Here is a 24,566-nt window from a genome sequence, read left to right as displayed (position 1 = left end):
CCTGGCCTCTCCAGCAGGTCTCTTGATGACTTTCTTATCGTTCAATCCTGTTCCGGCATCTACTTCGGAGGATACAAACTAATACCCCAAAACCCACCTCTGGCTTCCCGCAGAAGCGTGCCCTCAGCCTGGCCTCCCCTGCCTCTAACCCACAAAGCGAGCCGGCCCCTTCCTGCCGAGCCCCATCGGCTCAGCCTGTGCCGGACCCCCTGTAGCCGCCCTCTCAGGGTGAAAGTCGCCTGACCTCCACGCCCACCCCGGGCTGACCTTTGCTGCTGGCTACGTGCTGCTTTATCTGTAGTCCTAGCCCAAACCCAATCGTGGACCAGGCCTAGCTCATCGGAACCCCAACCTTGGCCCTGGCCCGGCCCCAGATGGATGCTGAACTGCTGCGACCTGCGTGTTTATTTTAAATGCTTCCCTCAGAGATGCCAGGACCCCAGCCTCCAAGAGGCCGTGTGACTTGAGGCCTCCTTTGCTGAGGAGGCAGCTCTGGGGGCCATGAACGGGCAAGGGGACATGGCAAGGTGAGCCTCCAGGTGGAGGCAGCTGCCCAGCCAGAGTCTGGAGGGGCTGGGCTGCAGCTTCAGAGCCCTCCCCAGGGGCTTCATCCCCGGACGTGCAGTCAAGTCTTCATTCAACCCTGAGCCAGGGCCAGGGTGCCAGTGCCCCCCCACCTCCCCGAACCCGCAGGCATCATCTCAGGCCTGTGGTGTCCAGTGGGGAGGTCAGAGGAGGCCCCGGAGGGGTCTGACACAGTGAGCAAGGGCAGGGCAGCAGGTCTGGACAGGAGGACAGATGAGTGCTTCTTGAGCAGAGGGGACATGGCCAGCGAGGGCAGAGCGCACGGCGGGGGGTGACGGGCTGCTGGGGCCACCGGGAGGGACCTGGCCAGGCTCCAGGCAGAGGGCAGCCCACAGCGGCAGCACAGGGTGTGCCAGCTTCACAGTGTCCCCCACCAGACCCTGGCAGGGGGCTCGGAGAGCCACAGGCCCGAGGGAGGAGAGATGGCCTGGCCGTAAGAGGCTAGAGGCTGAGGGGGAAACGGTGCATGGACGGAAGGCACAGGCTCCCTTGGGGTAGCAGGTCTGTCCGGGGGGGTGGGCTCCTGGAGAGAACTCTCTCCCTGCAACAGGCCTTGCATGCTCCGGGAGTGGGGGGGATGGCAGGCATTGATGTCCAGCACCAAGCCCTGGGTACCCCTCAAGGGGAGCCTCTTCTGGAGCTCTGGTCCTGCCAAGAAGGGCCACAGAGTGGCAGGGTGCCCGACTCAGAACCCTGGCTCCCACCCGGGTGAGGGCAGTGCGGCTCAGCCGAGTCCTGAGCAGTCCCAGCGACCAGCGAGGCTCCGGGGCTGGAACGGGCTGTCTCCGTACACGGGTCGGGGCCGGGCAGGGTGGGCGTGGCACCGGCGGAGGCGAGGGAGGCGCAGGAGGCCCGGGCGGCACCGCCGGCAGAGGTGGTGCTGCGCCTGAGCCAGCAGCGCCACCTGCTGGGTGGACACGTGTGCCGCTGCCCCCACAGCGGGCTCAGGGTCGCTCTGCAGCTGCCCCAAGTCTGCAGGGGACAGAGCATGTCACGCGATGGGGAGGGCTCTCAGGATGGACCAAGGTCCTTGGCCCTCCACCCACCCATTCCCATCCAGTCCGCCCTGGGCCCCACCACTTCTCTGGGACCCCCAAAGCCTGGTGAGGCGGGTTCTCACCCTGGAACAGGGAATCCAGTAGGTCCTGGTTGACACATCTGGGGCTTGAGTGATGGACCAAGAAGCCTGGACCAAAGCAAACCCTGAGTACTGGCCTGATGCTGACAGCAGGGAGGGGCTGGCCTGGCTCCCAGAGCCCTCCCAGAGCAAGGGACAGTTGACGCCAGGACGGCCTCACCTATGAGCACCGCGGCTGCCCGGCGCAGGGGTTTCTGTGGGCTCCGCAGGTAGCCCTGAGTCTGGCTCAGGAAGCTAGGCACGTGACTCGGGTACCACTGAACCTGGGGACAGAAGGGATCATGGCAGGAGGGTCAATTCTGCGTGGAAAGGAGGCTGCAAAGGTGAATCCAGGGGCTGAGCCCCCCTGGGGATCGCCCAGGGCAGGGCATCAGGGCCTAAGGCCTTAGACCTGCCACTACCTTGACTGGAAGGTTGGGGAGACTCTGTTTCGGGGGAGTGGCCCTGGTCTGTACTAGACCACTAGGTGGTCAGCTGACCATACCGTCACTGTCATTGTCCTCCCGCTACTGACCAGGCGCTGGCAGATGCGGCTCAGGGCCTCAGGGCTATCATAGTGGGCCACGGTGACCACCTCCTCCAGCAGGCCCCAGCGCAGAGCCTGGTCACAGCGCGCCAGGGTCCACTCTGAGCTCTGAAACGAGGGAAGAGAACAAAGTTAGGGGTCCGGAAAGTGACAAGAAGGGCCCTGGGTAGAAGGTGGCCAGCATGAAGGATGGAGACGCTGAAGCAGGCGGCCCAGGAAAGACAGGGAACCTGGCTGCCTGCACCTGAGCTCCTTGGGGAAGCCCCTGACCAGCCATCTTTGGAGAGACAGGGCCTGGATGGGGACAGCAGTGGCACAGTCTTGGGGTGGCTGACCTCAGCAGTGTCCCGGCTGGGATCGGACAGGCGCAGCAACAGCGGCACGAGGCTCTGCAGCACCAGCTTCCTCAGGGGGCCGCGGAGCCCCACTCGGAGCCCACCCCGGCCCCGCCGCACCAGCGACCCGAGGAGCCCGACCGCCGACGCGCGGACTGATTCCCGGGCCTGCAAAGAGGTTGTGATGAGAGCAGCGCCAGCAGGGCGAGGATGTACCGGCGGCTGCGAGCTGGGGGTTTGGCCGAGGGGCCTGGAGCCACCAGGTTGGGGAGCCCTTGGAGAGCCTGATCCTGAGAGGAAGGCCGGCGGGGCGGGGCCGGCGGGGCGGGGCCGGCGGGGCGGGGCGGGGCTCACGTCGTCCAGAAGCGGTGGGAGGCGTGGCCCCAGCTCGGCGCTCAGGAGCCGCACGGGCGCCCGCGGCCGCAGCAGGACCCTCCGCAGGGCTCCCAGCGCGGCGCCCACGAGCCGAGCGTCAGACTCAGCCAGCGCACCCAGGAGCGCGGGCAGCAGCGTGCTCACGTGACGCACCTGGAGGGCGTGCGATACAGGAACTTGTGGGCGGCCCCTCGCAGACCCCGCCGGGTCCCGCCCGGTCCTGCCCCTCACCTTCCCGCGGTTCAGCGCCAGATGGCCGAGGCCCAGCAGGCCCAGCCAGCGCACGGTGGGCTCGGGGTCGCCCTGCCAGGCGCAGAGCCGCTCCAGGATGACCTCCTCTGGCAGGAGCCGTGCGGTGGGCCGGCTCTGCAACAACTGAGCGCGGGACGCGGGGTCAGCCGGCCCGCATTCTTACGCAGGCCAGGTCCCTTAGGGGGCCAAGTCCCCAGCCACCCCTCCGCACCCATCCTGGAAGCAGGCTCACCCCGGTGAAGAAGGCCATAGCCGTGAGGCGCTGTGTGTCGTGGGCGCTGCGCAGCCGGGGCAGCAAGTCCGCGAACAGGCCTCGCAGGTGGTGGTCGGCATGCGCCACCATGGCACTGCGACGGGGCAGAAACGGGAGCTCTGTGTCCGCTCCCGGCCCCACCCCAAGAAGCTGCTTCTGCCCTGCCACCCTCATGCCCCTGCCTCTTCTCCCACACTCCCACCCCGCACCTGGCCAGCAGCAGGACACCCTCCAGGTGGGTGTGGGCGCCCACCAGTCTCCTCCAGCCTCCAGCCTGCTCCATGCACGTGACCACCATGCGGCTGCCGTCCCCGGTGAGCAGGGCCTTCAAGGCCTCCACGGTGCAGCTGGAGGTGGGGGCGGTGGAGGAGTGGGCACTGAGGGCTAGGAGGGCACTGACCCAGCCCTCAGTCTCCCCCGGTGCGTGCCTCTCACCTGGCGTGGCTATGTGGCGGCCCTGGGTGGGATGGGGCCCAAGCCTTGGGGGTGTCAGGGGGGCATGTGCTCCGGGCAAGCTCATGTAGCTGTGTGACCAGCGCAAGGAGGAGGTGTGGGTAGAAACCCCGTGTGGCACCCACACAACCGGACACGGCCAGCATCTCCCCAAGGGCACGAGTGGCCTGTGGGACAAGCGGCCCACTCAGGCTCCGGCACTGCAGACCTGACGAGGACAAAGCCTCAGTGCCTGAGGGACATTACTGATGGGTGGGACTCAGGTGTGAGCCTGCTGCCCCCAACCCCCTGTGGCATTGCCCTGGCAATGCGGGCTGGAGCCACCTACCGCCAGTGCCTCCGACTGGGATCCGGCCAAGCCCTTGAGTGCCCAGAGCAGCTGCACCAGCACCTGCCCATTCACACGCTGGTTCCGGCTCAGGCTGCGCCAAAGCTCAGCCGCCACCCTGGGGGAACGGGGCATGGGAGACTGGGTCTGGTGCTGGGATGGGGCAGTCCTCAGGTTGGGGAGGCGGCCACTAGGACTCCAGCAGGAGGAGCGGCAGGTAACCACCCCCAACCCCAGAGAAACAAAATGAGTGGCATCTGTGCAGACGGCCACAGAGCCGGCTCGCCAGGTCAGCTGCCTGGCCGAGGCCACTCAGAGTCCTGTTGCGCCAGCAACAGTGAAGCAAATCTGGCGCTACAAACAGCCACCGTAGAGAGTAAAACCAGAGCCAACTCCTGGGGCAGAGTAACCCGAGAGCTGGGGGCACAGGGTGCAGAAGCCAGCTGGCTGGCTCCACCCCCAAATGGTCTCCAGGAGAGAGAGGGCAGGCCCCTAGCCAGCAACCCGAGCACGGAGGACTCTGGGGTGGGGGCAGTGGGAGGTGTGGGTGATGGGTGAGTGGAAGGGAATGGGAAGGCTCTGCCCCCACCGCCACCTGCCCCACCCTGGGCCAGACTCCACCGCCAAGCAGCCAAGCCGGAAGGGGAAGGAAGCTGCTGCGTGGGGGCCTGGCGGGGATGCACCCCTGGCGGGGGCGGGGTGGGTTACCGGTCGGGGGGCAGTGAGCTCGGCAGCAACGCACACACCACGTCCCGAGAGTGCTCCAGGGCGAGGGCGCTCAGCACCCGTAGGGCCGCCCGGCGGGGCCTCCCCTCTGCCAGGCTGGGTACCTGTGCCAGCAGCCCGCGCACAAGGCCATGCACCTGGTGTGGGGGGGGCGGGCGTCAGCGGGCAGATCTCCTGGACCCCTGTACATTGCCCTCCGTGCCCCCACCCAGCAGGGGCAGCCTGAAAGGGGCCGCTCCCTCTAACCCCCAGTTCTGGAGGGGACCAGGCAGGAGACAGGAGCAGGGAGGGGTATGGGGGCTAACCTGGTCCTCCAGCCGCTCCCCCCGGGCCTCCAGGGCTGACGACAGGGTGAGCGCTGTTGCCTGGGTCCCCGCAAATCCAGCCTCTTCCAGGCAGGCAGCTGTGTACAAGGCCAGGTCCTCGAGGGCCCCCTCCTCCTGGGAACGCCGGGCAGTCTGGGCCAGGGGAGGGGAGCGTATGAAGCCCCCGTGCCTCTGCCGCTTCTCCTGTCCACTCCCTCCCCGCTCCTTCCTCAGCTCGGGCCCCCTTTACTTCCCCTGCCCCCGGCACCCCTCCTGCTCACCTGATGGGGTCCCTCAGGAGCCGGCTCCTGGGCAGGGGGCTGGGGGAAGGGCTCGCTGCCGGCTCTGGGGATGCAGGCCGCCCTCCTAGGCTCCACCACAGGTTCCAGCTCAGGTTCTGGCTCAGGGCCCGTGGCAGGGGGTCCCAGGGGCTGCCCCCGGCTGGCCCGGATCCCTTCAGCCAGAGCTGTCAGGGTTAGGGCACCCAGGGGCCCCCCCCGGGCCCGGCCCCAGCCCCACACGCCCCCAGCCATGGCTGCCGCTCACACCGAGCTGCTCAGCCAGGCCCAGCCTGTAGCACCTGCCCCTGGTCCTCCCAGGAAGTCGTGCCCGGGCCTGACCTAGAAGCAGGCCCCAGGCAGGCGGGACCAGGGACAGGTGTGGTGGCGCGTGCGTGCTCTGTGGGGGCTAGGGAGCCACACCGAAATGTCCCAGGTGTGGTGCCTGCTGGGGGCGTGTGCTGGTGGTGAGTGACCGGCTCGAAGCCTGAGTGTCCAGCGTCTGGCTCTGTCCCCTGGGCCCTGGGAAAGGGTGAGCAAGGTCCCCAGCTAACTGTGGACGTGCAAGGGGAGGGGCGGAAGGGTCCCCACCCGCCCCTCTGGGCAGGTACCCACAGCCCTGAAGAGGCCCCAGCAACTCCAGAAGTCTGGGCTCTGCCCTGAGCTGAAGTCGCACCGATTCAGCCTTAAAGAAACAGCTGGGTCCAGGCTAGTCCTGGAGCCAGGGGCTGGGCTGTCCCCTCTGCATTCCCACCGAGTGGGACATCCTGGGGATGGGGTCGCCCCTCGGAGCTTTGGGCAGCCCTGGAGTGGAGCCAGAGGCCGAAGCCGGCCTCCCAGGTGCCCTTGCAGGCGAATGTCGCCACTGGAGGAGGGGGGGCTCTGGGGCCTGGCACAGAGAGTGCAAAGCTCTAAAATGGTGACCTGTGGGCACCTGGGGCCTGGTGCCTGTTGTGCTGTGGGGGGTGGAGGCAGCATCTCTCTCGGAGCCTCTTGCTCCCAGGGCTGGCCTGACCGGGCCTTTGCCCCAGATTCCCACTGTGACCCTCACCCAGCCTGGCCAGGGGAGCCGGAAGAGCTGGTCGGGCCAAATACCTGGACAGGGGCGACACTCCGGGAAGTACCCCACACCCTCGCGTTCCCCCACACCTTCGCAGGCCAACAGGAGTGGCCCAGGCCCCGCCCTCTGCGTCCTGCAGAGCCTTGCACCTCTCTCCTGAGCAGCTCCGCTGCAGCCAAAGCTGCTAGAGACCTGACCAGGCCACCTGCACAGAGGCAGGGCCGGCCCAGGACCCTGGCTGGGTGCCCGGAGCCGAGTCACTCCTGCACCTTCAGCCTCTTCAGAGGGCTGCCCCCCCGCCCCCATCCCCGCTTCTTCCTGTCCAGGGCTGCTGGGTCAGGAGCTGGGTTCTCAAGGCCCAGGCCTGGTCTACACCACGACAGATGCCGGGCCGGGAGGGCGCCAGGTGAGGGGAGCCCAGAGCCCCGCAGGGCTGGCAGCAGGGGACACACAGGTCTCTCCTTGTCTTGGGAACCTGGCGCAGGGGCAGTGTCTTTGGCAGGGCTTGGTCCCAGGGATCCGGGAGCCCCTCTCTCTGATACTCCATCCCCTGCCCGCACCTCTACCCCCGCCCCCGCCCCTGGAGCCTCTAGCATGGAGAGATCTTCCCCAGAAAGTGTCCCCAGCCCCCAGCTGGGCACCAAAGCCCTCTCTCTCCCCACAGCCCACCTGCCCCTCAGTTCCCTGGCCTCGGCCCAACTCCTTAGCACCCTCAGGCTCGGCACAGGGCCGGGGTCTCCCCTGGAAGCAGGACTCCAGCCCACCCTGGGAGGCCCTGGGGGTCCCGGGAGAGGCAGGCTGGGTTAAGAAATGACACGTGACAAGTTGTAGGGGACAGTGAATGAGTCATGTTCACTTGGGCAGCTCCGAGCGTGAGTTTCTCACTGGGGGCCCAGGGCCCTCAGTCTGTTCACCAGGGCCTGTAGCTTCTCAGACAGCGCGACCTGCAGGGAGGACAGGGGGGGGCCAATGGGGGGCTGTGGGGGCAGGGAGCACAGGGGGCGGGGTGACGGCGTGGGCCCCACACCCACCTGGTACTGCTCAGGCTGCTCCAGCCGCCTGTGTGCGGGGCTCAGGCGGCTCAGGGACAGCTGGGCGAAGGCTCTAGATTCGGCCAGCGATGGGAGAGGCTCACACAGCTGGGGAAGAGGGAAGGGAGGGGCTCGCTCAAGGTCAGGTGTCGGAGCCTGAGCTAGGGTGATGGCACAGACGAAAGGGGCGGCTAGTGTCCGTCACCTGTCCCTGCTGGACCCAGAGTCGCAGCAGCGGCTCCACATGGGCCGGCCTCACGGTACAGGACTCCCGGGCCCCTCGAGGCCACAGTCTCAGCTCCTGGCCCGCCTGGGGAGGAGGCTCCTCCGCCAACTGCAGCACGTCCAACAGGAGGGACCCTGCGGATGTGTGCATGTGAGGAGCGCAGCGCAGAGACCGTGGGGAGCCTGGGGCTGAACCAGGGACCGGGAGGGTCCTCACCATCGGCGCCCAGGAGGCGGAAGGCGGCCTTGCTCCCAGGCAGTGTCTGCTTCTCAGGGTCCTCGGTCAGCTTCATTCGTGGCTGGCCTCCCACGGCCACGAGCTGCAGGCACGGGGTTCTGGGATAGCTGGGCCCTCCTCCCGGACCCGTGACCCGCCCCTAACCCCCACGGGCCGCCGTCCCCGCCTCACCTTGTAGACACAGCCCAGGGAAGGCTGGCGAGGGCAGGTGACCACGCTCGTGCCAATGCCAATGAGGTCCACCTCACTGCCCTGGGGAGGGGAGCGGGGGAGGCGGCACTGAGCTCAGCCAGCCTTCGCGGCCGGGGCCCTCCCGGCCACCCTCTGGCCTGCCCCCGCCCCAGCCACCTTCTGGGCCAGCCTGGCCAGCTCCTCCTCGTCGATGTTGTTGCTGACGGCGATAGGGACGGACGCCAGCCAGGGCACCTGGAACCTGTGATGAGGCGCAGCCCCTCGGAAGCTCCGGATTGAGCCGGTCCTCCCGCCACCCCCCCGCCCCGCCCCGCCCCCTCTTCCTTACGCGACAGTCTGCCCTCAGCTACCCTGGATCTGGCCTCTGCCCATGGGCCCCTGAGCACACACCCGGCCTCCTCGCCGTTTTGCCACCGAGGCAGCTACGCGGTGGGAGGGGCACAGCTCCTCCCTCCCTCCCAGACCCCATTCCTGCCCCGGATGGGGTCTCCTTGCAGGCAAAGCCCCTCCCGGGGGACTCACTGGGCCGCGGCCCTACGGAAGACCCCGCGGACCTCCTGAGCCTGCTGAAGCAGGTCGCCACTGTCCAGCCTCACGCCCACTGCCTGGTAGCCCAGCTCCTCCAGTGCCAGGGCTACAGCCAGGAAGTTGGGGAGACCGCTCCTGCAGGCAGGGACACGGGGGTCAGGGTCAGCAGCTGCTCTGCTGAGCCCACCCTGGGAGATGCCTGGGGCTCACCTCCGCACACTGTAGGTGTCCAGCAGGCCCTGGAAGGCCCGGGGAAAGGCCAGGGCATAGGCCACAAAGGCTGCCCGCTCCCCTGGGTGTGGCTCCTGCGCCCCGAGCCCCAAGTGGGCACACACACGCTCCAGCCACACCTCCACGCAGGCGGCCAGGTCCACCCTGGGGCCCTGACCAGCAGCTGGAGCCAACATCTAAGGAGAGGGTTGGTGAAGGATGGAGGACCCAGACGCAGGGTGGGGCCTGGTTCACCCCCGTAGAGGGTCTGAGCCACTTGGCTGCCAGCTTCCCAGTGTGACACAGAGGCCCCAGGCCCAGCATGGCTTGGGTGGGCCAGACTCGGTACCTGCCTGTATGCATACGGGGGGCCCCCCTCCGCCAGAGTGCCCCGGCCCCAGCCCGCCCCACCTGCCCCTGGGCCTTGAGGGGTCTGCCTCTGGAGTGCACACAGAAGAGGAGGGCACTCACAGGGTCGGGGGGCACCTCAGCGCCTGAAAAGGAAGTGACAAAGGAGTGCGCCAGGGTCCCGGCCACAGGCACACCCCGCAGCTGTCCTGCCAGCACGTTGCTGCTGCCATCGAAGCCTGGGCCAGAGCATAAGGCAGGGTTAGGGGACTTCAGGCCCTGAAGGGGGGCGTCTCAGGCCAAGCCTCCTCCTTCCCTAGACCATGCCTCCCGGTCCGGCCCTCACCGCCCAGGTAGCTGTAGGTGGAGGCCGTGAGACCCCCATCAGGGCCCTGAGCGCGCCGAAGCCCCATCTCCAGCAGCCGCTTCTCCGGCCCTGCGATCAGGCGAAGCCGCGCCGCGTTCGTGGCGATGAGGCTGTGGGAGCAAAGGCTCAGGGGACCCGGAGGAAGGCCAGGAAGCCCCCCAGGGGCCAGCCTCCCCCAGGCCTGCACAGCGGCGGCGGGAGACCCTCTGCGGAGGCCTCGGCCCCGCCCCTCGCCCCGCCCTCCACGTGGGGCCCCGCCCCGCAGGGCCCTCCCGGAAGGCCGCGCCCCGGCCCCGCTCGCCAGCCCAGCCTTCCGGCCTCGGGCAGGAGGGGCCCCACCTGGCGTAGCTGACCAGGCAGAGGAGCGGCGTCTCCAGCAGCTGCACCACCAGGAGCGGCCCGGACACCTGCAGCAGCGGTACCTGCGGGGCGCGCTGTCAGCTTGGCGCCGCCCGCTCCGCTCCCCCGCCCCCGCCCCCGGCCGCCCCGCACTCACGCCGGGGAAGGCCAAGGAGCCCTCGGGCAGCGCCCGCACCGTCACCCCGGAGCAGTCGAGGGCACGAAGGTGCTCGAAGAACGCGGGCTCTGTGTCTGGGGGCAGCACCGAGGCCAGGAACTGCACATCTGGGGGCGAGAGGCCGTGGTGGGCGGTGGCGATCGCGGGCCGCGGGGCGGGCCGGGCTCGCGGGCGGGAGCTACCTGCGTCCCGCAGGCGGAAGGCGCGCAGGAAGCGCACGCAGTCGCGCAGCCCCGCGGCCAAGGCGAACGCGCCGCCGAACGGGCAGCGGCGGAAGAAGAGCTCGAACTCGGCTGCCTCCTGCGCGCGGCCGGCGCGCCAGTAGCCCAGCGCCATGGTGGCCTGGTAGAGGTCGGTGAGCAGCGGCCGCGCCGCCGCGCGCCCCTCGGGGTCCTGCTCCGCCGCCATCGGCCCCGCGCCCGGACTCTGCCCGCCTGCCCGCGTGACGCCGCACTCCCCAGGGCCCGCCCTGCCAGCTGGTCCAACCAGGGGCCGGGAGGTTGGGGCACAGGGCAGCGACCGCCTTTCCTGGCACCCAGAATCCGCGGCGGGCGGGCCGCCGACCTCCCGACACTGGGGGCGTGGCGTGGGGTTCCCGGCGGCCGGCTGGAGTTGGGGACGTGCGCTCTCGCTGGTCACCCCAGCTCCCCTTGGAGCATCCTGGTCCCCGCCGGGCTGGGAGTTCGTGCAGCAGGGGAGAGGGTCGAAGAGGGAAATTCAAACCCCACACACGGCTGAACTTTATTCCCCCCAGGCCAGGCCCCTGCCCTTTGAGCAGGGCGTGTGGTGCCACTTCCCGAACCACCTGGCACCACAGGCTTCCAGGTCCTGCACTCTGAGCCCCACAAAAACCCGAGGGGGGCCCAGAGGACACCAGCTCGACCAGAGTAAGCTCAACCCACTTTCTCCCAAATGCCAAAAACGGCTCCCTCAGCAGCCCTGTGGCCAACAGCCCAGGGGAAGAACCACTCACTAGTGGCACACGTACAGCTCAGGCCTCGGGCTCCCGGGCAGACAGCAGGCACAACTCCACAGGGCAGCAGTCTGTGGTGGGACCTGCCTGGCCCAGGTCTCTGGAGGGTGAGGGGTGACCACGGGTGTGGGCCTCGCATGGGGTAGCTGTGTGCACACGTGTGTACCCCCCCCCAAGACTGAAGGGAGGGGCACAGGGCTGGGCAGTGGGGGCCTCAGGGCTCAGGCAAAAAAGCCCAGCCCCCTTCTCAGAGGTGTGGAGATGGTGGGGTGCATGGCAGGATTTTAAACAGGTCTCAACAGCAAGGCCAGCACAGCCACTGGGACCTCCCCTGCTGGGGCAGGCACTTTTGCGCTCACGTGGGGCTGGGAAAGGAGACCAAGTGGAGACGCTGGGGGACGGGGATGCCTCCTGGGGTGACGGAGCCAGCACGTGCCCCCTTTAAAGCGAGACGTGCACGTGGTACTTGCAGTTCAAAGGGGAGCGAGACGGGAGCAGCGGATGGGCAGGCAGAGGGCCATGGAGAAAGAGGCCGAGAAAGGGGAGGAGGCTGGAGCAGGAGCAGCAGGACCGATGGGGCCCAGGTGGACACTCCCGAGCTGCAGGCCAAGCCTGAGGCCTGGGGCCTGGCAGAATGCTGCTCACTGAACGTGCCCCCGGCGACACCAGACCAGACAGGGGCCAGAGCTGGAATCTCAGTCTTTATTGGCTGCAAGGCATCGCACTCTCAGGTGCGGGCCGGGGCTCTCAGATCTTGTTGAAGGCGGCAATGTCCACACTCTGCACCTGAGGGGGAGAGGGCGGGGGTCACACGGGGCCCGGTCTCGGGGGGCCGCCCCCCCCCCAGGGGGGTCCTGCCACTCACGTGCTCCTCGAACTTGGTGATCTCCTCTTCCAGCAGGTCGGTGCCCACCTTGTCGTCCTCCACCACGCACTGGATCTGCAGCTTGCGGATGCCGTAGCCCACAGGCACCAGCTTGGAGCCGCCCCAGGTCAGCCCGTCCAGCTGGATGGAGCGCACACAGGCCTCCAGCTGGGCCATGTCCGTCTCGTCGTCCCACTGCGGGACAGAGGGGAGGATGCTGGCTCAGAGCTGCATTTGCCTTCCCACCCCCCTGCCCCCTCCGGGAGCCCAGGGCAGGCGGGGGGGGGGGGGGGGGTCAGGCGAGCCACTCACAGGCTTGACATCCAGCAGGATGGAGGACTTGGCCACCAGGGCGGGCTTCTTGGCCTTCTTCTCGGCGTATTGCCGCAGCCTCTCCTCCCGCAGCCGGGCAGCCTCCTTGTCCTCCTCTTCGTCGCTGCCGAACAGGTCAATGTCATCGTCCTCGTCGTCCTCTGTGGCCGTGGCCGCCTTCCGGCTGGGGGGCTCCACTTGGCGCATGGGAGACACGTGCTGCCACGGGGGCGGGGAGACGAGGCTGAGACGTGTATGGCCGGGGCCCCGGGCTGCACCCCCCGGCCAGCCTGGAGGACACGGGGGCCCAAGCTCTGGCTGCCAGGTGGGCAGCCTCCTGCTCTGCAGTGCCAGGCTCAGGGTCCCTGGGTGCGGGGAGGGCACTCACCTGGGTCTGTGGGGCTGTGGCACGGTGGGCGGGCGAGGTCTTCTCGAGCGCACTCAGCCGGGCCTCCAGCTTGGAGACGGCCTGCTGCAGATCCTGTACCACTGCAGGGCAAAGGGGACGTGGTCAGAGGGCAGGGCCGGCTGGGGCCGCCAGCCCGCCCATCAGCCCCGGGCCTCACCCCCTCGCAGGCTCTGGTTCTCCACTTCCAGGCTGGCGATCCGGATGACCAGCTCACTGTGGTCTCCACTGGGCCCGCTGGAGGCCCCAGGGCCTGAGCTCTGCAAGACAGGGGGTGAGGGAGGGATCAGCACCCCAGCCCGCTCGAGGCCCCCCCCCCACAGCCATCCCGAGGCAGCACCGTAAGCCGGGTGATGAGCCCATGGGCCCTGCGGGGTCTACCCGCCATGCTCAACCCAGGGGAAGGGGGAGAGGCCCTGCAGGCCGGAGACCACAGGGACATTCCAGGCCAAGTGGAGAGCATGGGACAGGAAGCAGGAGGCCCAGGGCGGGCCCAGCACAGAGACCGTGCCAAGTAGAGCCATGGCTGCCATCGCCTAGAGGAAGCAAACTGTTAGCCTGAGAGGCAGCCAGGCCCAGAGCCTCAGGACTGGGCACAGCCTTGTGCTGGAAACAGGCAGCGCTGCATCTCATGTGCCCCCTGCCCCCCCCCCGAAAGGCAGGTACTTGCCTGCCCTGGAAAGTTCTGGGTGACCCAGGGGTCCCTGCCTGGCCACCAACCTCCTCTGGTTCCTCCCTGGCTGGGGCCCCTACCATCTGACCCAGGGAGCTCACCCACAGAGTGCCACAGCTCAAGCTCCGTTACCCCCAGGGGCTGACACAGGCCATTCAGCACCCACCCCCCAAAGGAATAGCGGCATGGGTGGTGCACCGAGCACGCTTCTCGAGGGCCACTGTCCTCCCATCCAGCATCCAATCATGACAAAGATCTTGGGCCTCAGGCCTGCCCACCAAGCAGCCACACGGCAAGCCACGTGGCCTTCCCTTCTGTGCACAGCCCAGGCCACTGCCAAGCTCAGGGCTCCTGAGACGACAGGAGCCTGGCTCCCTGCCCCAGACGGTGCCAGGCTGTCACTGTCTCAGGTGAGCCGCCAGCTCCCAGCACATATAACCACCAGCAGAGCTGCCCAAGTGAGCAGCATGACCAGGCCCGGGGCGGGGGGCTCTGCTCACACCCCTCCCTCCTTTCAGATCAGCTGACAGGACGTCCGCCCCCAGCTGCTGCTCTGAGTAGTAAACAGCAGCTCCATCCACCCCAGCCGGCCACCCTCGCCACGTCTCAGCCACTGCCACCACCACCGGGAATGTGACTTCCTCTCCAGCCTACCTCCCACAGCACTTGGCTTGCGGTGCCACCTACGCTAAGGCCATCCACCCGCTTCCACGGCCCAGGGGTGATCCCCGAGGAGGCTCTACCAGCCGGCATGCTCGCACCCCCGTCTCTCCGGGGGTCTCTGCCTGCCAAGCAAGTGAACCAGGTCCTGGTGGCTGGCTGGTGCTCAAGCCTTTGCCCTGCTGTCCCTGCTGCCTGGCACTGGGGACCTCCCAATACAGCCCGGGTGGGAACACTGAGCAGGGGCATGTTGATGGGGCCTAGAGATGCAGGCTCCAGGCAAGGGCCAGAGGAAGCGGTGGGGAGAGACCAAGCTTCCGGGCCCACCGGGTCACCACTGCCTGGCCCAGTGAGCAGCAGGCCACTCCATGGCACTTCTGCCCTGGGGCTACCCTGCCCACCACCATTTTGAGGTAGCCATTGGCTCAGAGGTAGGCCGGGGCCACCCAGTCCAGATGGAGCCCACAAGAGCAGGCCACAGGCAGCCACCTGGTGCCCACCCCAAAGCTGTGAAATGCAGAACGCTCCAGCCCCGTGCCTGGCAGCGTGCAGTTCCTGGGGAACGCTGGCCCCCCAGCATCTGCTGAGCCCCACTCGACCCAAATCCCAGTGTGCGGCTAGGCAGCAGGGCCCCTCCTGGGTCCACCGGCCGCTGAATGACGTTCCTCCTGCGTTCACTGCATGGACGCCCCCGCCGCCAGGGCCTCAGCGGGAGCTCATCTGGAAACGCTTCTTCATCTCCCAACAAATGGTCTTCAGGTACTGGGTGGCCCTAGCCAACGACTGGTGTCCTCAGAGGACACGTGAACAGAGAGAACGTGCGCTAAAGGGAGAAGCTGCCCTCTGCACAACCCGGACACAGGTCCCTGAAGGAACCGACTCCCTCCCCCTGGGTGTTGGACTCTGGGCCTTTGATGATGAGAAGACGAACTTGCGTTGCTTCGGCCGCCTGCTCCGTGGTGCTTCATCACAGCGGCTCCAGCAAACGAGCCCCCAGCCCCATCAGCAGCCCTCACGCGCTCCCTGAAGGCGGGGAGCTGGCAGCTGACCTCAACAGCTGGGCCCCAAGGCCCAGAGGGGAAGGCTTCCGGCCGCCCCAGACCCCAAGCCCCAGGGCTGCTGAGGCCCTGGCCCCGAAGCCTGGCCTGAGTGCAAAGATCTTGCGCCCCCTGGCTGCTGTGTCTGCATGGCCTGAATCTGGTTGGGCAAGCAGAGGGCGGCAGGTGGGGTTTAGGGCTGGTGGGCAGAAGGCGAGGCAGGAACACATGGGGGCCAATATAAAGCAGGGCCTCCTGGGCAGACATGGTGGCACCCCTTCCTGGGGGCACGACCCAGGACCGCCCAGCCTGAAGCCAGGAGCCAGCTGTGGCAGGCAGAAGGTTCCAAACATGTCCCCTTTCTAAGCCCCAAACTCTGTAAAAAGGGGACCTCGTGTGGCAGAAGGGACTTTGCAGACGTGATGAAGAGGCGGATCTGGACGCGGGGAAAGGACCCTGGATGGCCCGGGGAACTGGGGTCATGACAGAGTCCCACACGAGGGAGGGCGGAGAAGAAAAGGAAGGCGACCGAGGCAGACGTGAGGCCTGCGGCCGAGAAGCCACAGGCCTCAGGGCTTCTCCAAGTCGGAAAAGACGGGAAGGGCTGTCTCCCGGAGCGTCCAGAAGGAACACGGCGCTGCTGACACCTGGCCCTGGAGGCCGGGAGGGAGGAGGAGGTGCTGGCTCCTGTGACAAGGAAGGTGCAGCAGCAGGGCTGTCACCTGCAGGGACGCGCTCCCCGGCCATCCTCCCCGTCACAGGGGCATGGAGGCTGAGCTGGGCCTCGACTCCAGGTGGCGCTGACTCCGACTGGAACGCAACACCCCAGGTGAAGCCCTCTCTCTGGGCAGGGCCACGCCGAAGCGGGAAGGCCTACAGGATGAGGTGCCCAGGGCTGCCAGCCCAGGAGCAGCCACAGCAGGGCGGGGAGCTCCGCCAGGGTGCAGGCGGGACGTCCTCCCTGGCTGTGGGAACATAGATAGCCCCGCACGTCTCTCCCTGACTTTGCTCCAAAGGCTTGGTCATCAGCAGTGCTGGGGCAGTGCCAGGCATGCTGGCTGGCACAAGGGCCGCAGCCCTGAGCGCAAGTCTGCGGGTACTCACTCCGGCCAGGGACTTCTGGATGTTTTCTCTGGCTCTCGCGATGTCACGGAGGATCACGCTGGCGCCGTTCTCCTGCAGGTGGTACAGAGAGACTCGGGCTGCTTTTTGTTTTTTTTTTTTGTTTTTTTTTCCAGTTAAAAAAGTCTCAGGTGGAGAAGCAGAAACATGCTATGCAGAACGAAAGCTCAGCGGGGCCCGAGGACAGGGCTCCCGGTGCGTGGCCTGCAGGCCCAGCCAGGCCGCATGTCCCTGGCCTGATGTGCACCCCGGGGCCGGCCAGCCACCTTGAAAGACCCACCAGCCTCCCGGTGCAAGCACAGCCACCTACGACCCCTACCTGGCGTGAGGAGCCAGCCACAGGCCCGTTCATCTGCTCATAGAATTTCCTCTCTGCATCATCGTATTTGAACTTGTCGAACCAGACCTTCTCGTGCACCAGGAAGTTTGTGGCCATCTTCCTGCTGGGAGGGGCGGAGAGACTAAGACGGCCTGGCAGCCGCCTGAAGGACCGGCTGCCCAAGGCCCTTCCAACGCCCAGACCAAGGATGCAGGGCAGGCCATCCAGTCCCTGGGTGACAAGGGTTCCAGGCCCCAGGGCAGAGCACCAGCAGCTCTCAGCCCGGACCCCAAGGAGCCTGTGCACCCCCCGACCCCAGGCTTCCTTCAACGCCAAGGCCAGTGGTCTCCGGACCGTCCCCAAGGCCAGTGACTCTCAAAGCAAGGCCAAGAACCTCGGGGGGGTCCCCAAGGTCCGCCCTCTTCCAATCACACATCTGTTCAAGGCTGAATTTGTCAGATGATTTACACCAACAGACGGACTGCACACGCGGGTTCAGACTCCAGCTGCCTCCCACTAAGCCAGCCACGGACTTCACAAAAACATAAAACCATGCCACTCCACTCCCTGAATTTGTTACTGAAGAACTATTTTTTGCAGAAATTTTCCATTAACATAAACAAGCCTGTCATTTTTCAACAAGTATAAACTGCATTTAACTGCCAATGTGCTAAAAACCAACCGATGAAACGGAAGCTCTGTGGCGTCCCAACACCAGTCAATTGGAGAACTGCGGCTGCTCTAGACCCGGGGCTGGTGACCGTGGGCCTGTGAGCCTGATCCAGCCATGGTCTGTTTTGCAAATTGCCGCACTGGCATGTCCACAGTCCAACCCCCCCGCCCCCCCGCGGCTTGGCAGGGTGGGGGCCGCCCCGGACCTGGGCCCAGAGCCCCTGGCCCTTTACAGACAACAAGGTCTGCTGACCCAAGACCGCCCGGCCCCTTGGCAAGCACAACAGAAGAGGACCCCAAGCCATCACAGAACCTTGGTAAGTGCCCTCAGTGCCAAGAGAGGAGGGGCCCCCGTGAGTCGCCCCCGCCCACCGTGAATATGGTTTCAGTTCCAGGTCCCTCCTGGTGCCTGGTGGGGGGACCCTCCCTCAGAAATGGGCCCTCGCCCTGCCCCACACACCAAGGCCCAGATCCCATCAAAGCAGCAAGTCCAACCCCACCGAGGAGCCCCTGCCGAGGGTCTGGAGCCCTGTCCCCACAGCCACGCTCTGGCTTCCACGAGCCCAGCTGTCTCTGCCCCCCCCCCCCCCCCCCCCGCCGCACACAGTTGCTCTGGGTAAGACCCACATGCTGCAGGCACATCGGCCTTGGCTGGGGGGGGGGGGTCCTCCAGACTCAGGCCCCAGGCGCAAGCACCCGAGACGCCCACCTCATCCCAGGGGGGCTCAGACAAGGGAGGCGGGAAAGACCCACAGCAGGCCAGGCGGAGGTGCCGGCTCCCACGCCGGCCCAGTGAGGCCCCGAGGCCAGGTGCCCTCGTCACTCCGCTGCCCCGCGCTGGCCAGAGGCGACCCGCAAGGTGCCTGGTCAAAAGGGAAACCTTAGGTGGGACGCTTGGCCCCCTGCCACCCTCCCCAACCTGGTCGCCCCCGAGGGTCGCCCCAGGGGCAGGGCTCTGCTGGGTCCAGGAGTCTCGGGAAAGGCCCCGTCGGGGTTGGGGCAGGGAAGTGTCTCCTACTTGGGTCTCAGGCTGGACATGGAAGGGCCGGACCGGACACTGGGGCGGTGAGCCAGCGACGCGGCCTCGAGGCGCCAGGCCATGCGCAGGGCCTCGGCAGCGTGGTGGCGGCACTCGGCGCTGTCGTAGGCGGGCTTGCTGAGCCAGGGGGCCTCGGCGTCCTTGTGCAGGAAGTACCAGTAGGGCAGGGCAGAGGGGGCCTCCCCGTCGGACCGCCGTGGCCCCAGCCGCTTGCCCCCGACAGCGTTGCGGGCCCGCCGGTCCCTGCGGCCCCGCCGGGCGCCCTCGGCCTGGCCCGCTCGCTCCTGCAGGCGCACCTTCCCGGGAGGGTGGCTGTCCACCAGGGCCTCGTAGAAGGCTGTCTCAGCCGCATCGTAGCGGGGCTTCTCCAGCCACACCTCCCGCACCAGCGCCTGCAGGCTGCCCGGCGGCGGGGGCTGCTCATCGGCCGGCGGGCTGGGCTGGCGGACCAGGCGCGGCCCGGAGGCGCCCTGCCTGCCGCTCGCCTCGGCAGCCAGCAGCAGGGCCTGCGACCACTCCACGAATGCCCGCTCGGCCTGGTCGAAGGCCGACTTGTTGGCCCAAACGCCCCAGGTCACGTGGTGGCAGGCCACCTGGCTCCCATGGGTGCAGGGCCCCCGGGCGGCTGGGGCGGGGGGCCGGCCCGCCTGGGCAGCCACGTCTGCCAGCCGCTGGCGGTACGAGCGCTCTGCCTGGTCAAAGAGCGGCTTGTCCAGCCAGACGTGGTCGGCCGAGAGGCCCATGAGGGCCGGGTCTGCCGGGCCGGGCCAGCCCTTGGGGGAGCGCTTCCTCTTCTTCTGCAGCGGCCTCCTCCCGGGGTCACTCCCGCCGCCGCCGCCGTCGGGGCCCGCTGCCTCGGCCTCCTCCCGACCCAGCCCGTTGACGGCTGGCGCCTCGGCCTCAGCCTCGGCCTCGGCCAGGAGCTGCTGGGTGGCGGCGGCCTGCGCGGCCTCGGGCCCGTGGCAGCGCCGCTCGTCCTCCCCGTGCTTCTGCTTGTCCTCCCAGACGGTCTCCAGGGCACAGGAGGCCTTCCCGCTCCTCATCTTCCGCGCAGCGTTAAAAAAGCAAGCACAAGAAGGCAGTTGCAACACAGCAGCCCCTGGTGCACGTGCCCTGCCTCCCCACTCAGCCCGCCAACGGGGTCCCGAGACCCAGGGAGCCCAGCGTGGCGGTAAACACGCACGCACACACGCACGCGTGGTCCTGTGCCTCTGCATCCTTCTCCCGGCAAACCCTGTCTTTCCTCAGCCAGCACCCGCCCAGGCTCTCCAGCGGGGTCAGGAGAGCAGCTTCCAGACCTCGCTGGCGCAGAATCCTCTGCTAGGGGCCTCCGGGGAGGCCTGCCGGGTCAAACACAGGACGCCTTACAGTCACCGGCAAACAGCCTTTGAGAAGCCCGTCCCAGCAAACACTCGAGACTCCCTTCCACTGACTCCCTTCCGGTCCGCTCAGTCCCTCTCGAGTTGTAACTGGACGTTCTGTGTCTGGCTGAGTCTGGCCCCTCCCCAGGACACTGGGGCTTCTGTCTCATTGAAAAGTGCTCACCAGTCTCCTGGACGCCCTGCCCGACTTGAGACCCCACATCCCCACCGGCGCTGTGAGGGTCTCAGACAAGGGGCAGCCAGGAGCAGAGGGCGGAGTGCCCAGTGGCAGCCACCTCTTGACAGAAGCCAATCACCTCGCATCTCTGGGGCACCTCAACGAAAAGGGGCCACACAGGAAAGCCCGGGTCCTGTCCTAGAAGGTCAGGACCCCTCCCCTCGTTTCAGCACCTTGTGGCGTCAGGGCTCCATCACTGAGATGCCGCTGAAGCCCCTGGCCAAGCCTCTGCCCCAGGCGCCTCTGGTCCCCACTGCCTCAGAGCAAGACCAAGGCTGCTGGGCTGGACAGTGTGTCCCAACGGCCACACGAGGCAAGGCCCTGACCACATGGCTGGTACGGGCGCCCCCCTCTGCTCCCAGACCCACACTGCGTAAAGGCTGACCCCCTACTCCGCCAGCCCAGAAGGCCCTGGAGACCAGCTGTGACTGGCACAGGGACACCTTCCCCGGACTCTACTCTGGATCCTGTGCCAGAGGCAGAAGCCCCGGCCGACTGAGTAGGGGGCTGAGCAATGTTCCCTCGGGACGGCCCCACCACCCGTCTCCAGCAGCCGCGAGGGCGCCTGGTGGAGCCTAAGTGAAGGGAGACCCTCGCCCCAGGGCGGAGGCCTCCAGAGGGAGGCAGACTTGCTCCCTGGAGGGCAAACCCCTCCTGCCACTCGCTGCAGGTCTGCATCCCCTTCCTAACACCCTCAAAGGAAACCAAACCCCAACTCCAGTTACCCCGTGGGACATGTGGGCAAGGCCCACACCCGCCTGGACACAGGAGATTCCTCTTGGGCTCGGAAGGGGCTTGACGGGGCGCCTCTAATCGCACAGGCCCCAGGGGCACAGGCCCCAGGCGGAGAAGTCCCTGGGGCGCCCCTGAGCCTTCTTCCCCAGGCTGCAGCAGTGGCAGGGGTGGGGGCAGGAGCGTGTGCCCAAGGGGGCAAGGCATTGTGACATCGCCGGCTGTGCCCCTAGGCTGGGCTTGTCTGTCCTCTGGCCTCTCTGGAGGACCCTCGCCAGAGCAGTGCAGGTCTGGGCTGACGCCCACCCCCGCCCTGTGCAAGGCCCCGCGTGCACGGACTGGCCTGCACGCCGTCCGTGGCCCCGAACATCAGACCAGGTTCTGCAAGAGGTCCAAGGGCTGCCGTTCAGGAAAGAGGCCACTTCCCGAGATGCTCGGGAGCGAGGGACAAGGCCTGAGACCAGGGGCTTGCGGGGGCCACAACTCCACGCCCTGTCTGCAGGCGGGGACCCGGCATGCCAGTCCCAACCTGCTCAGCTGAGCTCACAACCAACGGGTTCAGACCCCGTTCCGGAAGGAAACCGAGGCCGCAGCCCGGCCAGGGAGGGCGGTTGGGACTCGCGGGTGTGGTGAGGGCTGGGCAGACGGTCCCCTGGCTGGTGAAGGGACCACGGGACGTGGGTCAGGCAGGTACTTACTTTCGCTCTGACCTCCTAGGACAGCGTGAAAAGAAAGCAGCAGGTTAGAGGCAGTCAGACAGGGCGGCCCGAGCAGCTGGAGGCCAGTTTGGCAGCGAGCACGGGAAAGGCCCACCAACGAAACCGAGGTGGCCGAGTCAGCAGCTGCTCCAGCATCACTTGAAATGGGCAGATCCTGGGAGCACCCCCACCCCAGCTCCCCTCCCACCTGCTCCTGAGCAGACCCGACCTTGGGCGCCCCGACCGTCCACCTGGACCTGTGACTGGTGGGGCTCCCCAGGCCCTGCGCTGCCACTGGGTCCGGACTGCCGGACCAGGCACAGGACAAGGACGACCTCCCCGAAGGCCTCAGGAGCCACCCAGCCCCAGTGCCCACTCTGGGACAGGGCTGCTCTGCTGGGGTGGGCAGGACGCCACTGTCCCTGCAGGCTGGCACCAAAGGACTCTCAGGGTCACCATGCCTTCCTGGTGCGTTGCCCCAGGCGGCACCCACAAGAGCTGGCAGCCCAGGACCCCAGCACCCAGCCTGCTCCGCCCACCCTGCCTTATCCCAGGGTCCCCTCAGCTGCTCAATGACCAGGGTCCTGCCCTCACGTCCCTGCCCTCTCTTGTCCACCCCAGGCTGCAGCCAGCACCAGAGTGCCAGCATCAAGTCACCACTGGGCAGAGACGCACAACGTGTCCTGTGGGGTGGGGTGGACTTGGGAGGAAGCGCAGGCAGGCGGGAGTGCATGGGGGTCTCCCCCGGGGCCCCCCAGACACCACCTCCCCAGCACCAGCCACGAGGGCCCACCTCTATTTCCTTGCATCCCCACCCTCAGTGCCGCCAAGGCCCATCCCTTCCAGGGGAAGAGCGGGTCTAGTCTGGGTTTGGACACTTCCCCGCGAGCAGCAAGCAGCGAGCTCTCCTAAGGGCCATGTGCTCCCACAGAGGCCAGAGCAAGGACCCCCAGTCCCCACCCTGTGCTCCTGGAAGCGGCCTGGACCACTGGCTCACCTGCAGGGCAGAGAGCAGGCCGCCCACAGTGCCACCAGGATGTGGGGTGAAGGTGGCTCCCCCAGCCCAGAAAGCAGGCACAGCAGGGCTGAGGTACACTCTCCAGAGCAAGGGCAGGGCCTGGGGGCCACAGGGCCCTCCTTGGCCTGACAGGCTGGGAGGGCAGCTCTTGCAGTGCTAGTGTAGGGAAGCTGGCAGCACCCCTGCCCAGGAAGCTCCTGGCTGGAGGATCCTGAGGAGAAGGACCTAGCTCAGCAGAGCTGTGCCCACCCAAGTGCCCGGGGGGAGGAGAAGGGGGGTGTCCCGGCAGCTTCAGCTCCAGTGAGTGAGGTTTCTGGGAGGGGCGAGGGCTTGTCCCCTCCCCTGGCTCCACCTTCTATGCCACTGTCTCAGGCAGCACTGTGCCCACGGTCACACACCGCACCCGGAGGCACTGCCAGTCCATCCACCAGGGTCAAGGCTCTCGGCCCACCTTCCAGGGGAAGCGGGGCTGGGGTGGCCTGGATCAGTGCTGCACGATAGGCCTTCCCAAATGTGCAGCGTCCGAGAGGGCAGTGTGGTGGCTGGGCCTGACTTCGTTCAGCCGCCTGCTGGGGCAAGTGCGCTGGAGTGGAGTCCTCTCTCTTCAGAGACAAACCACAGCCCCAAATTCCTACTCAGATGCTTTCCTACCTCTGACTCCCGGATAGCCCAGCCCCACTCAAAAGTGCCAACCTGTGCTGCTGGCAGGAAGGGGGTCCCTTGGACTCCAAGGCTCAGGGCCCACACTGTAGCTGCCCCCATCACCCCGCCCCAGGCCCAGCCAGCTGCACTGTTTGTGCTGCAACGCTCTGGCCATCAGCATCTGTTCTGCTGGTCCGTGGTACCCGGTCTATGTGCCCTGACCGCCAGGCACCTGGGTCTCCTTCCCTAGAGCGACGCCAGCACTGGCCCTGCGTCTGCGCACACCTGGAGATGGGAGTCGGGGGACCTGAGGCTCCCAGTCAGAGAGAGGAGCTGGGCATCTGTGTCTCCCCGATGCGTGTACCTCACACACATGCACACGTCGCCCTGCTGTCCACTCCGCACTCATGCCTATCATCTTAAAACACAGGCACAAAACCAGGGCTTATGTCAGCAGTTCTTGCCTAAGGCCCCTGAAAACTGACACCAGAGCGGAGCAACCACCTCCGAAAACCCTCCTTCGCAGAAACACTGGTCAAGCGCTGTGCCCACCTGCACTGAACCCTGCAGGCAGCCTCACCCAGCTCCCCAGGAGCGGAGTCAAGGGAGCCGGCCTCACGGCAGCCTCCTCCAGAGGAAGGGAACCCCCACTCTGCCCAGGGTCCCGCGAAGCCCGCGGCAGCCACTCCAGGGTGAGGAGTCGAGGCCCAGGACACTGACTTCGCTGCAGAGCTGGCAGAGAGCACCTGCTCCCTGGAGTCTGCGTGCCAGGCTTTCTCAGCGCACGCCCGCCGCCAGAGCTGGGGGGCGGGGGTCGCTCCACATCGCCTCCAGCCCGGACCACCTTATCCGCGTGAAGACCCTCGATCACAGAGAAGACCGTGAATCTCTTCTGAGTCACCCAGCAATCGCGTTTTAATTCTTTCCCGCGTTCGCTAGCTGTCGAGGTTCCCGGACAGTTGGGCCGGGGTCCGACCCCGAGACCCAGCGCGGGCATGCAGGAGGCGCTCAATAAACGCGGACAAAGGAAGGAGAGCAAGAGCTACTGGCGCGGGCCACAGCTGGACACACATTCCTGTCACCCACGGCGTGAGGGGCTCGCGCTGCTGGGCATTCCCGCAGCCGCCCTCCTGCCGCAGGGGTCCGGCCGCACGTGGTCCGAGGGCCCCGCCCCTCTGCGCTCCCTGCTCGCCCGCACTTGGCCGCGCGCCCCGGTGACCGCTTGCCCGCTGCACTGCGGCCGGGTCCCCCGGCGCAGTGCGGACCGCCCCTCCCAGGGCCCTGGCGGCGCGAGCCGCGGTACTCACACGCCAGCCAAGGACAAGGACGCGGCGACCAAAGAGGAAGGCTCGGCAACGCTGGACGGCAGAGGAAAAGGAGGACCGCGCGGGCCGCGCACGGGAAATGAAGCAGCGGACTCTACCACGCACCGGGACGCGGGGGAAGAGGCTCGCGTGCACGCCCCGCCGCGCTGCCGGAGCCCCCCGCGCGACGCTCCCCGTGGGTGCGAAGACAGAAGCCAGTAGGAG

General features: G+C 67.3%; 3 protein-coding genes across 10 annotated transcripts; all 3 read right to left on the bottom strand.

Annotated features, from left to right (window-relative positions):
* Nucleotides 1-390: 390 nt before the first annotated feature.
* MROH6 (maestro heat like repeat family member 6) lies at nucleotides 391-6,295 on the bottom strand. Of its 5 annotated transcripts, none has more exons than XM_021090448.2 (14): nucleotides 5,558-6,295; nucleotides 5,277-5,429; nucleotides 4,954-5,108; nucleotides 4,246-4,363; nucleotides 3,900-4,084; nucleotides 3,674-3,811; nucleotides 3,444-3,558; nucleotides 3,191-3,334; nucleotides 2,939-3,112; nucleotides 2,585-2,752; nucleotides 2,238-2,357; nucleotides 1,884-1,986; nucleotides 1,706-1,771; nucleotides 391-1,557 (listed from the first exon to the last, which is right to left on the bottom strand). In XM_021090448.2, the coding sequence occupies exons 1-14, from the start codon at nucleotides 5,807-5,809 to the stop codon at nucleotides 1,310-1,312; spliced, it is 2,139 nt and encodes a 712-aa protein (XP_020946107.2). In that variant the 5' UTR covers nucleotides 5,810-6,295; the 3' UTR covers nucleotides 391-1,309. The 5 variants fall into 5 exon arrangements, 4 of the variants coding, with proteins under 4 accessions (XP_020946107.2, XP_084877573.1, XP_084877574.1 ...); XM_085021447.1 differs by having other exon boundaries at nucleotides 3,900-4,125; nucleotides 5,558-5,744; XR_014843210.1 differs by lacking the exon at nucleotides 3,900-4,084 and having other exon boundaries at nucleotides 621-1,557; nucleotides 5,558-5,957.
* A 1,147-nt stretch (nucleotides 6,296-7,442) lies between these two features.
* NAPRT (nicotinate phosphoribosyltransferase) lies at nucleotides 7,443-10,691 on the bottom strand. Of its 2 annotated transcripts, none has more exons than XM_021090465.2 (13): nucleotides 10,453-10,691; nucleotides 10,250-10,377; nucleotides 10,093-10,175; nucleotides 9,733-9,863; nucleotides 9,510-9,625; nucleotides 9,039-9,235; nucleotides 8,823-8,963; nucleotides 8,457-8,541; nucleotides 8,280-8,360; nucleotides 8,088-8,190; nucleotides 7,851-8,005; nucleotides 7,646-7,753; nucleotides 7,443-7,558 (listed from the first exon to the last, which is right to left on the bottom strand). In XM_021090465.2, the coding sequence occupies exons 1-13, from the start codon at nucleotides 10,676-10,678 to the stop codon at nucleotides 7,496-7,498; spliced, it is 1,617 nt and encodes a 538-aa protein (XP_020946124.1). In that variant the 5' UTR covers nucleotides 10,679-10,691; the 3' UTR covers nucleotides 7,443-7,495. The 2 variants fall into 2 exon arrangements, with proteins under 2 accessions (XP_020946124.1, XP_020946125.1); XM_021090466.2 differs by having other exon boundaries at nucleotides 10,289-10,377.
* Nucleotides 10,692-11,931: 1,240 nt separating this feature from the next.
* On the bottom strand, nucleotides 11,932-24,414 carry EEF1D (eukaryotic translation elongation factor 1 delta). 3 transcript variants are annotated; one of them, XM_085021492.1, is made up of 10 exons: nucleotides 24,345-24,414; nucleotides 21,378-21,392; nucleotides 18,328-19,391; nucleotides 16,638-16,761; nucleotides 16,301-16,372; nucleotides 12,987-13,086; nucleotides 12,809-12,909; nucleotides 12,421-12,639; nucleotides 12,109-12,303; nucleotides 11,932-12,029 (listed from the first exon to the last, which is right to left on the bottom strand). In XM_085021492.1, the coding sequence occupies exons 3-10, from the start codon at nucleotides 19,389-19,391 to the stop codon at nucleotides 11,991-11,993; spliced, it is 1,914 nt and encodes a 637-aa protein (XP_084877618.1). In that variant the 5' UTR covers nucleotides 21,378-21,392; nucleotides 24,345-24,414; the 3' UTR covers nucleotides 11,932-11,990. The 3 variants fall into 3 exon arrangements, with proteins under 3 accessions (XP_084877618.1, XP_020946117.2, XP_084877617.1); XM_021090458.2 differs by lacking the exons at nucleotides 21,378-21,392; nucleotides 24,345-24,414 and adding an exon at nucleotides 20,673-20,845; XM_085021491.1 differs by lacking the exons at nucleotides 21,378-21,392; nucleotides 24,345-24,414 and adding an exon at nucleotides 20,673-20,845 and having other exon boundaries at nucleotides 16,638-16,758.
* Between the last annotated feature and the right edge of the window lie 152 nt (nucleotides 24,415-24,566).

This window comes from Sus scrofa, chromosome 4, assembly GCF_054392235.1.
Source record: "Sus scrofa isolate SSC_HxYL_T2T_F1_AM1 chromosome 4, Sscrofa_HxYL_maternal_Yorkshire_Landrace_v2.0, whole genome shotgun sequence".
In the NCBI taxonomy this organism is placed as follows: Eukaryota; Metazoa; Chordata; class Mammalia; order Artiodactyla; family Suidae; genus Sus; species Sus scrofa.
The sequence above is the reverse complement of the archived record's forward strand: the minus strand, read 5'-3'. Positions and strand labels throughout refer to the sequence as shown.